The 13,866-nt window shown below is 37.4% G+C and overlaps 1 protein-coding gene across 3 annotated transcripts in view; it reads right to left on the bottom strand.

Annotated features, from left to right (window-relative positions):
- The window catches only part of MTRF1 (mitochondrial translation release factor 1), a 57,063-nt gene that overhangs the window by 13,463 nt on the left and 29,734 nt on the right, over positions 1-13,866 (bottom strand). For all 3 annotated transcript variants that reach the window (XM_059378256.1, XM_059378257.1, XM_059378258.1), the window contains exon 7: positions 10,876-10,993. In XM_059378256.1, the coding sequence (XP_059234239.1) occupies positions 10,876-10,993 (118 nt within the window). The remainder of the gene's footprint in view (positions 1-10,875; positions 10,994-13,866) is intronic.

Raw genomic sequence — 13,866 nt, 5'->3', positions numbered from 1 at the left:
CGACAGAAGAAAGGAAATAATAAAATTAGAGAATAGTCAATATTGAAGCAAACAAAGAAACAAACAAAAAAACCTGCAGAATAGATGAAGGAAACTGGTTCTTTGAAGAGTTAATAAAATTGATAAGCCCCCACTTAGACTTAACAAAAAGAAAAGAGAATGATCCCAAATAAAATCTTGAATGAAAGAGATCACAAACAACATCACAGAAACACAAACAATTATAGGAAATATTATGAAAAATTATATGCCAAAGAACTGGGCAATCTGGAAGAAATGGACAAATTCCTAGGAACATACAAACTACCAAAACTGAAATAAGAGGAAATAGGAAATTTGAACAGATCTATAACCAGTAACTAAACTGAATCAGTAATCAGAACAAGGGGCGCCTGGGTACAAGTGTCTGCCTTCAGCTCAGCTGTGATCCCAGCATCCTGGGATCGAGCCCGAAGGGGTGTCCCTGCTCAGTGGGGAGCCTGCCTCTCCCTCTCCTTCTGCCCTTCTCCTCACTCATGCTCACTCTCTTTTCTCTCTCTCTCTCACTCTCAAACAAATAAAAATCTTAAAAAAAAAAAAATCTCCCAACAAACAGGAGTCCAGGGACAGATGGCTTCCCAGGGGCTTTCTACTAGGCATTTAAAGAAGAATTAATACCTATTCTTCTGAAAGTGTTCCAAAAAATAGAAATGGAAGGAAAACTTTCAAACTCATTTTATGAGACCAGCACTACCTTAATCCCAAAACCAGACAGAGTACCCACTAAAAACGACAACTACAGGTCAATATCCCTGATGAACACGGATGAAAATTCTCAACAAGATACTAGCAAATTGAATCCAACAGTACATTAAAAGGCTTATTCACCATGACCAAATGGGATTTATTCCTGGGCTGCAGGGGTGGGTAAATATCCACAAATCATCAATGTGATACACATTAATAAAAGAAAGGATAAGAACCATATGATCCCTTCAACAGATGCAGAAAAAAGGTATGTGACAAATACAGCATCCATTCTTGATAAAAAACCCTCAACAAAGTAGGTATAGAAGGAACATATATGAAAGACCCACAGCTAGTATCATCCTCAATGGGGAAAAACTGAGAGGTTTTCATCTATGGTCAGAAACAAGACAAGGATGTCCACTCTCACCATTACTATTTAACATAGTACTGGAAATCTTAGCCACCACAATCAGACAACAAAAAGAAATAAAAGGTATCCAAACAGCAAGAAAGAAGTTAAACTTTTACTATTTGCAGACAATGTTATACTTTTACGTAGAAAACCTGAAAGACTACAAAAAATTTAGAACTGATACAGGAAAATTCAGCAAAGTCACAGCAATAAAAATCAATGCAGAGTCTGCTTCATTTCTATACACCAATAATGAAGCATCAGAAAAAGAAATCAAGGAAGATTTCAAAAAAAATAAAAAAAATTCACAACTGCACCCAAAACCTAACCAAAGAGGTAAAAATCTGTACTCTGAAAATACAGAACACTTATGAAAGTAACTGAAAAGGACACAAAGAAATGGGAAAACATTCCATGCTCATGAATTGGAAGAACAAATATCGTTAAAATGTCTGTGCTACCCAAAGCAACCCACATATTCAATGCAATCTCTATCAAAATAACACCAACATTTTTTACAGAACCAGAACAATCTTAAAATTTGTATGGAACCAGAAAAACCCTAAATAGCCAAAGCAATCCTAAAAAGAAAAGCAAAGCTGGAGGCATCATGATTCCAGACTTCAAGCTATATTACAAAGCTGTCATCATGAAGACAGTATGGTACTGGCACAAAATCTGACATAAAGATCAGTGGAACAGTATATGTAACCCAAAAATGGACCCTCAACTCTGTGGTCAACTAATCTTCGACAAAGCAGGAAAGAACGTCCAATGGAAAAAAGACAATCTCTTCAAAAACAGTGTTGTGAATACTAACATGCAGAAGAATGAAACTGGACCACTTTATTACACCACACACAAAAACAACTTCAAAATGGATGAAAGACCTCAATGTGAGACAGAAAACCATCAAAATCCTAGAGAAGAACATAGGCAGCATTCTCCTTGACCTCAGCCACAGCAACCTTTTTTTTGTTTTTTTAAGATTATTTATTTGTCAGAGAGAGAGAGAGAAAGAGAGCACACAAGCAGGCAGAGTGGCAGGCAGAAGCGGAGAGAAGCAGGCTCTCTACTGAGGAAGGAGCCCAATGCAGGACTCAATCCCAGGCCCCTTGGTTCATGACCTGAGCCAAAGGCAGTGGCACAACGGACTGAGTCACAGCAACTTCTTACAGACACATCTCCAAAGGCAAGGGAAACAAAAGCTTAAATGAACTACTGGGACTTCATCAAGGATAAAAAGCTTCTGTATGGCAAAAGAAACAGTCAGCAGAACTAAAAGGCAGCCTGTGGAATGGGAGAGGATATTTGCAAATGACATATCTGATAAAAGGTTAGCACCCAAAATCTATAAAGAACTTATCAAACTCAACACCCAAAAAACAAATAATCCAGTTAAGAAATGGGCAAAGAACGTGAACAGACATTTCTCCAAAGACATCCAGATGGCCAACAGACACATGAGAAGATGCTCCACATCACTCAGCATCAGGAAAATACTAATAAAAACCATTAGATACCACCTCACACTTGTGAGAATGGCTAAAATTAAACACAGGAAACAACAATGGCTAATAATACAGGATGTGAAGACACCACTGGGAATGCAAGCTGGTGTAGCCACTCTGGAAAACAGTACCAAGGTTCTTCAAAAAAGTTAAAAATGGAACTACCCTAACAGCCAGCAATTACACTACTAGATACTTATCCACAGGATACAAAAATACAGAGTGGCAAGGGTTACATGCATGCAATGCTTTAGCAGCAATATCCACAATAGGCAAACTATGGAAAGAACCCAAATGTCCATCGACCGATGAATGGATAAAGATGTGGCCTTGTGGCATATATGTATCTATCTATATCTACATCTTTATATATCTATATCCATAGATCTATGTAATGGAATATTATTATTCAGCCATCAAAAAGAATGAAATCTTGCCATTTGCAACAATATGGATGGAACTAGAGTATTATGCTAAGCAAAATAAGTCAGAGAAAAATAAACACCAGATGATTTCACTCGTGTGGAATTTAAGACACAAAAGAGATGAACATACAGAAAGGGAAAAAAAAGAGAGGGATACAAAGCATAAGAGACTCTTAATGACAGAGAACAAACTTAGAGTTGATGAAGGGAAGGTGGGTCGGGGATGGTCCAAATGGATGATGGGCATTTAGGAAGGCAATTGTGATGAGTGCTGAGTGTTGTATGTAAGTGACAAATCACTGAATTCTACACCTGAAACCAATATTATACTATATGTTAACTAGAATTTAAATACATATTCAAAAAAGAAAAAAAGATATTTATATATATAATATATCCATAATGGCATATTACTCAGACATAAAAAAGAATTTTAAAAAAGAACAAAATCTTGCCATTTGCAACAACATGGATATAGAGGACATAATGGTAGTGAAATGTCAGCTAAAGAAAGACAAATACCAATGATTTCATTCATATGTGGAATTTAAGAAACAAAACACACAAAGAAAAATGGAGACAACAAAACAGATCTTATATATAGAACAAAATGGGCCGTTACCAAAGGGAGGTAGATGATGGGAATTAAGAGTATATGGGGCACCTGGGAGGCTCAGTGGGTTAAAGCCTCTGCCTTCGGCTCGGGTCATAGTCCCAGAGTCCTGGGATCGAGCCCCGCATCGGGCTCTCTGCTCTGCGGGGAGCCTGCTTCCTCCTCTCTCTCTGCCTGCCTCTCTGCCTACTTGTAATCTCTGCCTGTCAAATAAATAAATAAAATCTTTCAAAAAAAAAAAAGTACAGTTATTGTGACGAGCACTGAATAATGTATAAAATTGTTAAATTATTGCATACGTATTATATATATGCTATATATTTGAAACTAACATAACACTGTAAGTTAACTGTAAGAATTAAAAAATTAATAAAGGGAAAAAAATAAAAACGACTTTATATAGTTGACCCTTGAACAACATAGGTTTAAACCACACAAATTCACTTATGCCTTCTTTCTTTTTAAATATAGTATTATAAATGTATTTTTCCTTCTTTTTGATTTTCTTAATAACATTTTCTTTTCTCTAGCCTAATTTATTGTAAGAATGCAGTATATAGGGGCACCTGGGTGGCTCAGTTGGTTAAGTGCCTGCCTTTGGCTCAGTTCATGATCCCAGTGTCCTGGGATCAAGTCCTGCATTGGGCTCCTTGCTCAGCGGGGAGCCTGCTTCTCTCTCTGCCTGTGTCTCTCTCTCTCTAACAAATAAAAAAAATACTAAAAAAAATCTTTAAAAAAAAAGAATGTAATATATGATACATACAACACAAAACCCATGTTAATCACTATTTATGATACTGGTAAGTCTTCCTTCTGGTCAACAGTAGGCTACTAGTAGTTAAGTTTTGAGGTAATCAAAAGTTGTGTGTGTATTTTGGACTGCAAGGGGTTGAGTGGGTTAGTATCCCTAATTTCCACGTTGTTCAAGGGTCAATATATAGATGTTATATATAGAAACCAAAGAAGAAACTAAACTCTTTACAAGGAAGAGTTTAGAGCAAATATTTCTCAGTTGTCCTGGCTCTAAATTCAGCTAATCCCACATCTAATCATACATGTTTTCATTAGCCAACTTCTAGATTTGGGTGGATTTTGCCAGTGTAGCCCAGTTACTAGCCCAAATCTCGACCTGAAGAGTGACCCTTAAGACTTCAGGCTGTGCTGTCCTTAACTTTGCAGCTACCAGTCTGAAGGCCTGTGTCCAATCCCATTCTCTGGTACATTAGAGGTGAAATTATTTTTCTTTCTGAACCACAGAACCCAAAAACCGTATTAGCTAGGCCAGCTGAACTGAAAGACTGGCAATTCTTTGGGTGGAGATTTTTAAAATTCCTATAAAATTCTACTGTCCCTAAACAAGACAAAATTCTCCTCTCCCAATTGCGTTTTCCCCTATCTAAATAAGCTACAACATACACCTGCTAACACTTTCAGTAGGAACACCCAGGTTTCACCTCTATTAGTTTATTCTTTGTTTTTTAAATTTTGGTATCTTTTTATTTTAACCCTCCAGGATATAATTAGTGATGTTTTACACAGATCATTATTATTAACATATAGCATGTTATTAGTTTCAGGGGTACAGTTCTGTGATTCGTGAGTCTGTTAGTTAGTTTTTAGTTTTTTTTTAAGATTTTATTTATTTATCTGACAGAGAGAGAGGTCACAAGTAGGCGGAGTGGCAGGCAGAAAGAGAGGGGTCCCCGCTGAGCAGAGAGCCCGATGTGGGTCCCGATCCCAGGACCCTGGGATCATGACCTGAGCCAAAGGCAGAGGCTTTAACCCACTGAGCCACCCAAGTGCCCCTGTTAGTTTGTTCTTGACTGCTTTACTGCAGTCACGAGTTTGGGCTGGGGCACTGACTTGCTTTCGTCTTCAGGCATTCGCCTGCAGCTGTCTGGGATCTGCTCTTCTTTTTTCACCACCCAAAAGGATAGGAAAATAGTCATTTCAAGATATTCATAAGCTTTCCTTCAAATTCCTCCTCGTCTCAGCTGACCGGTAGTAAGCTTTGCTTACACATCAGCACTATTCCTATCCAGAGGCTCAGGTCAGAATTTTTAGCCTACAACTCTTACTTACCAGCTCAGTAATTCCCAAGGGAATCACCTGATCATGTATTTTACTACACTTTCTGTAGAAGAGTAGCTAATCCTAAATTCTCCCTCAGGAATAGAGGATTAGAGTAGAGGGAGGTAAGCTGAATAACAGAAGAGCTGTTAAAGATGCTGGAGTTGTTAAAAAAACTGTAAAAGGCCTTTGAAAAAAACAAAAAAACCACCAAAAAACTCTTGTGTTGTTTCAATACTCTACAGGAGATTCCAAAATTCCAGGCAGCAGTAGTTGTAAGTGGGTATCTAATATATATTTGTTAAATAACTACATTTATTACTTAAAATATTTTCAATTATAAGTGAGAACAAATACACCATATTTTATTCTAAACAGCCCACTTAAAAAAATGAACATCTCTGAACTTGAGATGCATCACACTCATTGGCATATGATAGTTTAATTGGCAGTGTTTTTTATATTTCTTCATAGTAACAAAATAGTGATATATCTTTCAGTTGATGAGTTCTTAGGTTAGATGAAATAAATTATACATAATCAAAGGTTAAATAAAAATCCTATAATCTTAAAAATACAAAATGAAGTAAAAAATTAAATCTGATTTGGAAGAACTAGGTATTAGCCATAATCTATGATGATGAAGGGATACAGTGTTAAGAATTACAGAGGCCCACTTTCACTAACTGGTAAGAAACTAAAAAGCTTGCTTTAAAGCACAAAATATTAATGTCTTCATCTTGATTTGATAAATTCTACCAAAAAATTTTAACTTTTCCCTGAACAATCATTTAACCATACCCCTATGGTACCATTCTTCCAATGGCTGAAAAATGAAATTCTGTAAAAGCAGTAGGTTAGAAAATAATATGAGTCTTCAAAAGCCCATGTGCAAGAGGGAAACAGAAGAATGACCTACAGCTCTCACTTTCAAGTCTAGCACGGACATAGTTCCCATTCTAAGGGTTGTGGAGTGGCCAGAATAGAAGACAGACTGAGTTTTCTTTGCAACAGATGCTGAAATCATGGTAAGCTTCCAAGCATACCATTGACTCAAGAAATCACTTGATCATAACAACATGAACTCAAAAAAGTCAGCAGGCCTTGTGATACACTGCTAAAGGGGAGGCTCGAGGGTAAGCCATAAGGCCTCTTTTAAATCAAAGAACTAGATCTAAGTGGCTAAAAACTAATTTGGCCCAAGGTAAACTTGGAAACAAAAACATTGGTCACTTTTTGTCAAGTCAGTAATTTCTGGCTGCACAAGGATATATGTTTTAAAATATTCTGATTCATTTTTGTCAGAATTTTTATTACATTTACCTGACTTTTTCTCATTTTAATTTTTATTTCAGCTTCAGCTCATTATTATTATTCTGGACAGTTTATAATATAGAATACTATCCCGTAATACAAGGTTGAAGTAAAAGACAATGAGTATCTAAAAGTTTGTGGATTTCTTAGGTAAATTATGGTAAGTTACAAAAATTATCACCTCATTTTTGGTAAAAAAAGGATATGTTTCTATATACATAAAAAAGAATTCAAAAGGATATACACCAAAGAAATATACCAAACAGTGGTTATTGGGAATGGTTATAGATGTTTTCTGGTTTTTTGCTTATGTATATATTCTCAGTTTTTACAGTTTCTTATGGAATAAAAATCAACTTGAGAGAGATTATAAAATTATGCTGTTGCTGGATATTTAGGTTATATTAACTTTTGCTATTATAAAAGTACAAGCAAAAACAATAGGCTGAAAATGAATTTAAAATTTAAAGGTGACATCTGATCTCAAGATGGCCTCCTCTTTCTTTTAAAAAATCCCACTAAAACAACAAGAACAAGAAATGGAAATACAAAATAGAAACAGGTGATGCACATAGCCACAAGCACAATATATAAAGGCAGAAAGGATATGGAAGAATGGTAAGTGACTCAGCAGTGGGGAGAAAGGTGAAGCATAACTCCCTCTAGTGGGAGAGCTGGCAAGAAACAATCCTCTTTGCAGTGCGGAGTACCAGAAGGGCTCAGGAATTGAGGTATCAGGTACCTCAAAAGCTAGGGACTAAAAACAGAAAGTCTTAAAGTAGATCTTTAAGTCCCCTTCCTTGATCTGTAGGAGGTGGAAGGTACAGTCTTTAGAGAATTAAATAAGGGAAGTCTGCCTTGGGACTTGGTACAAAGAAGAATAAATATGAGACATGGTACTGAAAGTAAGAGGATTTAGTTTGCTTATTGAATGGTGAGACCTTGACCTTACTCTTAAATGTATCTTGGAGGATCCGACTAAGGAGAAAACAAACTACCCAAGTGAAAAGTTGTACAAACACTGACATTTGGGAGTCCCTAATAAAAAAGCTAATTAATAATCTAACTGTCCCGCAGTGAAACTTACTAGTGGGTAAATGGCACCCAAACACTCAGAGTTTTTATGTATATACGAAGACAACAAAGAATTCCCAGACCTTTCTAAACAGAAAGTAAGAGTGAAACAGAAAAAATAAACTTGAAGGAAAGAGAGACATTGCAGGTAGCAGAAAAAATTTTCAGGGAAATTAAAATTAATATATTTGAATAAAAAAGGAAAAATGCATCAATAATAATAAAAGGATGCTATAAAAATGGGACAATTCTGAGAATAAAAGAGCTTGAGAATTTTTTTTTTTTTCGCTAGTGGTGCTCCAATTGCCACTTTTTTTTTTTTTTTAAGATTTTATTTATTTATTTGTCAGAGAGAGAGCGAGCGAGAGCGAGCACAGGCAGACAGAGTGGAAGGCAGAGGCAGAGGGAGAAGCAGGCTCCCTGCGGAGCAAGGAGCCCGATGTGGGACTCGATCCCAGGACGCTGGGATCATGACCTGAGCTGAAGGCAGCGGCTTAACCAACTGAGCTACCCAGGCGTCCCGAGCTTGTGAAATTTTTAAAAAAGAACAAAAAATTTTTAAAATTCAGTAAAAGGGTTGGGGAAAAAACCTAAAACACAAAGTGGTAGACAATGTGAAAGGAAAAAAAAAAGAAGACAAACAATAAATCCAAGATGTCTAACTTCTGACTCAGAAATTCCAGGAAGAAAAAGAAAACAGTAAATGAGAAATTATTGAAGAAAATACTTCAGATACAAATACAATGAATGATAGGGACACATGGGTGGCTCAGTCAGTTAAATGTCCAACTCTTGATCTCAGTTCAGGTCTTGATCTCAGGGTCATGAGTTTAAGCCCTGTGTTAGGCTCCACGAGCGTACTTACATGAAACAACAACAACAAAAAAAGAAGAAATAATGAATGATGAAAATCTTACATGTTCTAAGTGGAAACGATTTCCAATCAAGTATTCATGGTCAGCGGAGTATGAGCTTAGAATAAAGCTGTTTTCAGAATATGCACATGCATCTTTTCTCAGGAAACCACTTGAAAAAGGACTTCACTAAAATGAAGGAGTACACTAAGAGAGATGAGACAGGATCCAAGATACAGGAGGATCCAACACACAGTAGGGTTGAAGAGAATTCCCTGTTGGTGTTCAGAACCACCTCTGTGTTGTAGCCGTGGTGAGCAACCGTTCTAGAGAGCGCTGCCAGAGGTGTTTCATTCTACAGAGTTTTTAGAAGATCAAAGACTCAGAGTCAAAGAGAAGCAACTAGAAAAGCAATGAAGTAATCATTAACTCTATGAAATGAAATCACAGTATGTCTCCCCTGCTAACAGAAAGTAGAACAATCTTATGATATCTTTCATAGGCCGAAATGTTGTAAAGTGAAGAGCACTTACCATTAAGTTATATAGAGAATTTTTTGTGCATTCCAAGACCCCCCCACCCCGCAAAATCTGTTATTAAAACACATCTTGCTCATGGACATGCAAAATAAATTGAGAAAGTAAACTGAGAAAATAAACTGAGATACACAGATGCTCACAGAGTTCATAACTGTGATAGCCTGATGCTGAGATGCTGAATATAGTTCTGGGGAAGGAGCTGGCGGGGGCTGCTCTCACCACCCAGAGTGTGCAAATCTTCTACAACTGTTAGCTGCAAAAAAATACTGAACACTATTTCTGCTTTTCACTTTTTATAAAAGTGAAAATCTTTTATAGATTTCTTTTGGTTGGTAAGAACAAGTATAATGTAGGTCTTTCATAAAAGTAAAGCAGCTTCATGTGAATTTTTGAAAAGCAGGGAGATACCTGTATGCTTCCTGGCTCGGCAGTGAACACTATATACTTGTTCTTTACATGAAAGTAATGAAGATTAATTTTGCCAAAATATAAATATTTTAGGAAGAGGAAAATAGGCTATTATGAGAGCCTAATCTTTATCTACTACATTAAGAAGTCAATATGTACGTAATCTTACATTTAATCTATCAGAAGAGCACGATCTGCCTACTATTTAGAATGAGGTAATTACCAGGAAAAAATAACTAAGAGTTTTAAACTGGTTGCCTGTGGTTAATGGGACATTAGGGTCAAGGCAGGAGGGAGGGGGAGAAAAAAGACATGTTGGGAGCTGCTGGTTTTTGTTAAAGGATTTTCCCAGTGGCCTTTAAAACCATTTAACATCTAACATAAAAATTAATTTTAAAAAGGAAATTTTAAAAGCTTGAAATTGAAGGAAGTAAAGTGATAGAAGTGGACAGAAGTGAAAAATGACAGAAATATTTTAAATCACAGTAAGGGCTGCAAAACTACTTCACAGTATACCAAAATTACCAATATTCAAAATAACAGCATTAAGGCAACAAAGACCAGTGGAGGTAGTGGTCAGTCTAGAACAGGAGGATAACAAAAGCTCCATTGCAGGGGCATGTCCAGGACCACTTTTGTGGGTTTTTTTAGGCTGGACACCTCTGGTTGCTTATCGCCATCTGGTACACCTGGGCAGCTTCTTGGAATAGGAACACTCAGTGTCTGCATCCTTTACAAGAGGTGCCTTTTCCAAACAGAAGTGGGATATGAACACTGGGGACCTAAAACCCATGACCCAGTGTCACCTTTAAAGGGTTTGTGCAAGAAATAAGACGCTAACACAAAACTATTTTCTTCTCAATGTTGAGTAGTTTTGTAAGACATAAAAACAGATCAAAAGTACAAAAGCAAACAGACTTGATTACCTGTGGGGATATGGACAAGTCTGACAGCACTATCTGTTGTATTAACATGCTGTCCTCCTGCTCCTTTGGCTCGAAATGTATCTATCCGCAAATCCTTCGGGTCCACCTTCACATCTACCTAGAACAAAAGGGAATATGGAAGTCAATTCTACACTCAACAAACACTTAGCTTTTTTTAAAAGATTTTTAAAATTTATTTGTCAGAGAGAGAGAGAGAGATGGCATACAAGCAGGGGTGCAGCAGGTAGAGGGAGAAGCAGACCCCCTGCCAAGCAGGGGACCCAATGTGGGGTTCGATCCCAGGTCAAGATCATGACCTGAGCCAAAGGCAGACACTTAACTGAACCACCCAGGCGTACCAACAAATACTTTAATACTAAATTTATCTCAAGATTCTTCAAATAAACTATGTTGTTGTTCTAAGTCACAGCCATTAGACTAAAAAATAGCGTATAACAATGAAAGAACCATAAATTCCCTATATTTGACACTGACTTTTGATGCCATGAGATCACTGAGTTTATGCAAACTTTCAAGTTTCAGCATCCATCATCCCACAAAGCCAGAGGATAGAAAACATACTCTCTCTCCCTATATACATACATACAAATATATGTATGTACATATGTGTGTATGTAACTATGATCTTCATTATTCCCTGATTCTGTACTTGCAAATTCACCTTCTTCATTTGTTCCCCCAAATCAATTACTACAGCATTTTCAAAGTTGCCAGAGAACTTGTGCAGGGCAGCAAAAAATCCAAGCTGTCCTATACAGGCACATGCCCAACTGATGCCCAACAAAGTGACAGTTTGCTTTCTTTTTTCAGTCTGGCCAGAGAATGAAGACAGGAGGGGGCAGAGAAGATAATACAAGAAGCTCTGGCTCTCGGGTCAGTTGGACAGGGTATGAAACCCAATTCTGGCATCTATCTGGTAGTGGCCTCAGGCAAGTCACCTAACACTTCTGAACCTCATTTTCTCTTTCTAAAATAAAGAAAATAGAATCTATTCTAAGTAACCAGGTGGGTTACTTTCCTCGGTTTTAAAATTTCATTTATGTATTGGGGCACCTGGGTGGCTCAGTGGGTTAAGCCTTTGCCTTCGGCTCAGGTCATGATCCCAGGGTCCTGGGATGGAGCCCCACATCGGGCTCTCTGCTCAGCGGGGAGCCTGCTTCCCCCTCTCTCTCTGCCTGCCTCTCTGCCTACTTGTGATCTCTCTCTCTGTTCAATAAATAAATGAAATCTTTCAAAAAAATTTCATTTATGTATTTATTTGGATGGGTAACTTTTAAGATTATAATCAACGCAGACTCATAGATATAGAAATCTATATATAGGTATATAAACATATGTACACCTGCATGTGCACACACGTGCGCGTGCACACACACACACACAATTTTCCCTAGGGGAAATGATGGTTCAGTATTTGCTAAATCAGCATTTGCTGAGACTTTACAGAACATAACCACCGTGAACAATGAGAACCAACTGTGTGTGTGCAGTGATTAGTGGACTGAATGGAGGCATCCAAAAAGATACGTTCACATTCTAACACTAGACCCTTACTTGGAAAAGGGTTGTAATTGAGTTCAAATGAGATCATCCTGGGTTATTCAGACACATCCTAAATCCAATGAGAAGTGCCCTCAGACAGGTAAGGAGAAAGGATGAGAGGAACATGTGCATTCAGAGTTATACAGCTTCAAGCCAATGGCCACCTGGAGATACCAGAAACTGGGGGAGGCAAGGGAGCATCCCTCCCCCACCCAGAAGCTTTGGAGGGAGCACAGCCCTGGAGATACCTTGAGTTTACACTCCTGGCCTCTAGAACTGTTAGACAATAAATTTTTATTGTTTTAAGCCCCTATTTGTTACACACACACACACACACACACACACACAAACAGTACAAAATATGCTGTTTTTCATGAGAGAACTAACATCTTATTTCACATTTACCATTCATTTGTACGAATGACAGCAAGTGTGACTCTTTGTAAAGCACAGTAGTAATGGGGTCAATTTTACAATCTACTATACAGCGTGGTTATTCTTTTGTTTCCTCTAAAATTAATACTCTACTGTGGGGAAAAAAAAGTATTCAGCTTTTTAAAAATATGCCAGTATTTAAGACTACCTTAAAATTTCAATAAACACTAAAGAGATGAACAACAATTTCCCATTTTTTGTGGTTACAGTATATTAAGTAGTTATATGGCAAATATATTATATGTCATATTCTCCCAAGTGTTACAGAAACTACCTAATGACTGTTGGGAAATTCTGAACAAAGAGCCAGTGACTTAATAATATACAAAGAATTTTAAATGTCAATTAAGAGAATAAGACTTTGCTCTTTTATGAAAAGCAAACTCTACCACATGGATTTAATTTCCAAGAATATGAAAAGAATAAGGGATGGGTGAGAACAGTGGAAGGAATAAGGAGTTAAGAAAGACAACTTAAGGGGCACCTGGGTGGCTCAGTGGGTTAAAGCCTCTGCCTTTGGCTCAGGTCATGATCTCAGGGTCCTGGGATTGAGCCCCGCATCAGGTGCTCTGCTCAGCGGGGAGCCTGCTTCCCCCCCCGCCCACCGCCCCCATCTGCCTGCCCCTCTGCCTACTTGTGATCTCTGTCAAATAAATTAAAAAAAAAAAAATCTTTTAAAAAAAAAGACAACTTAATAGTTTTGATTTCTGAGAGACATAAACGCTTCCATACAACAAAAATTAAATTAGATAAAAGAGGAAGGAAAAATCAAATCCTAATATTCAAAATAATTACCATAATGATATCATAACCAAACAGAAACACATTATTTCTGTTGGTCTTTGAACACTGCGTTCTGACTATGCTTTCTTGGTGGACTATATTCTTTTTTTTTTTTAAGATTTTATTTATTTATTTGACAGAGAGAAATCACAAGTAGATGGAGAGGCAGGCAGAGAGAGAGAGAGAGAGGAGGAAGCAGGCTCCCCGCTG

Source organism: Mustela nigripes, chromosome 15 (genome assembly GCF_022355385.1).
Source record: "Mustela nigripes isolate SB6536 chromosome 15, MUSNIG.SB6536, whole genome shotgun sequence".
NCBI lineage: Eukaryota > Metazoa > Chordata > Mammalia > Carnivora > Mustelidae > Mustela > Mustela nigripes.
The sequence above is the reverse complement of the archived record's forward strand: the minus strand, read 5'-3'. Positions and strand labels throughout refer to the sequence as shown.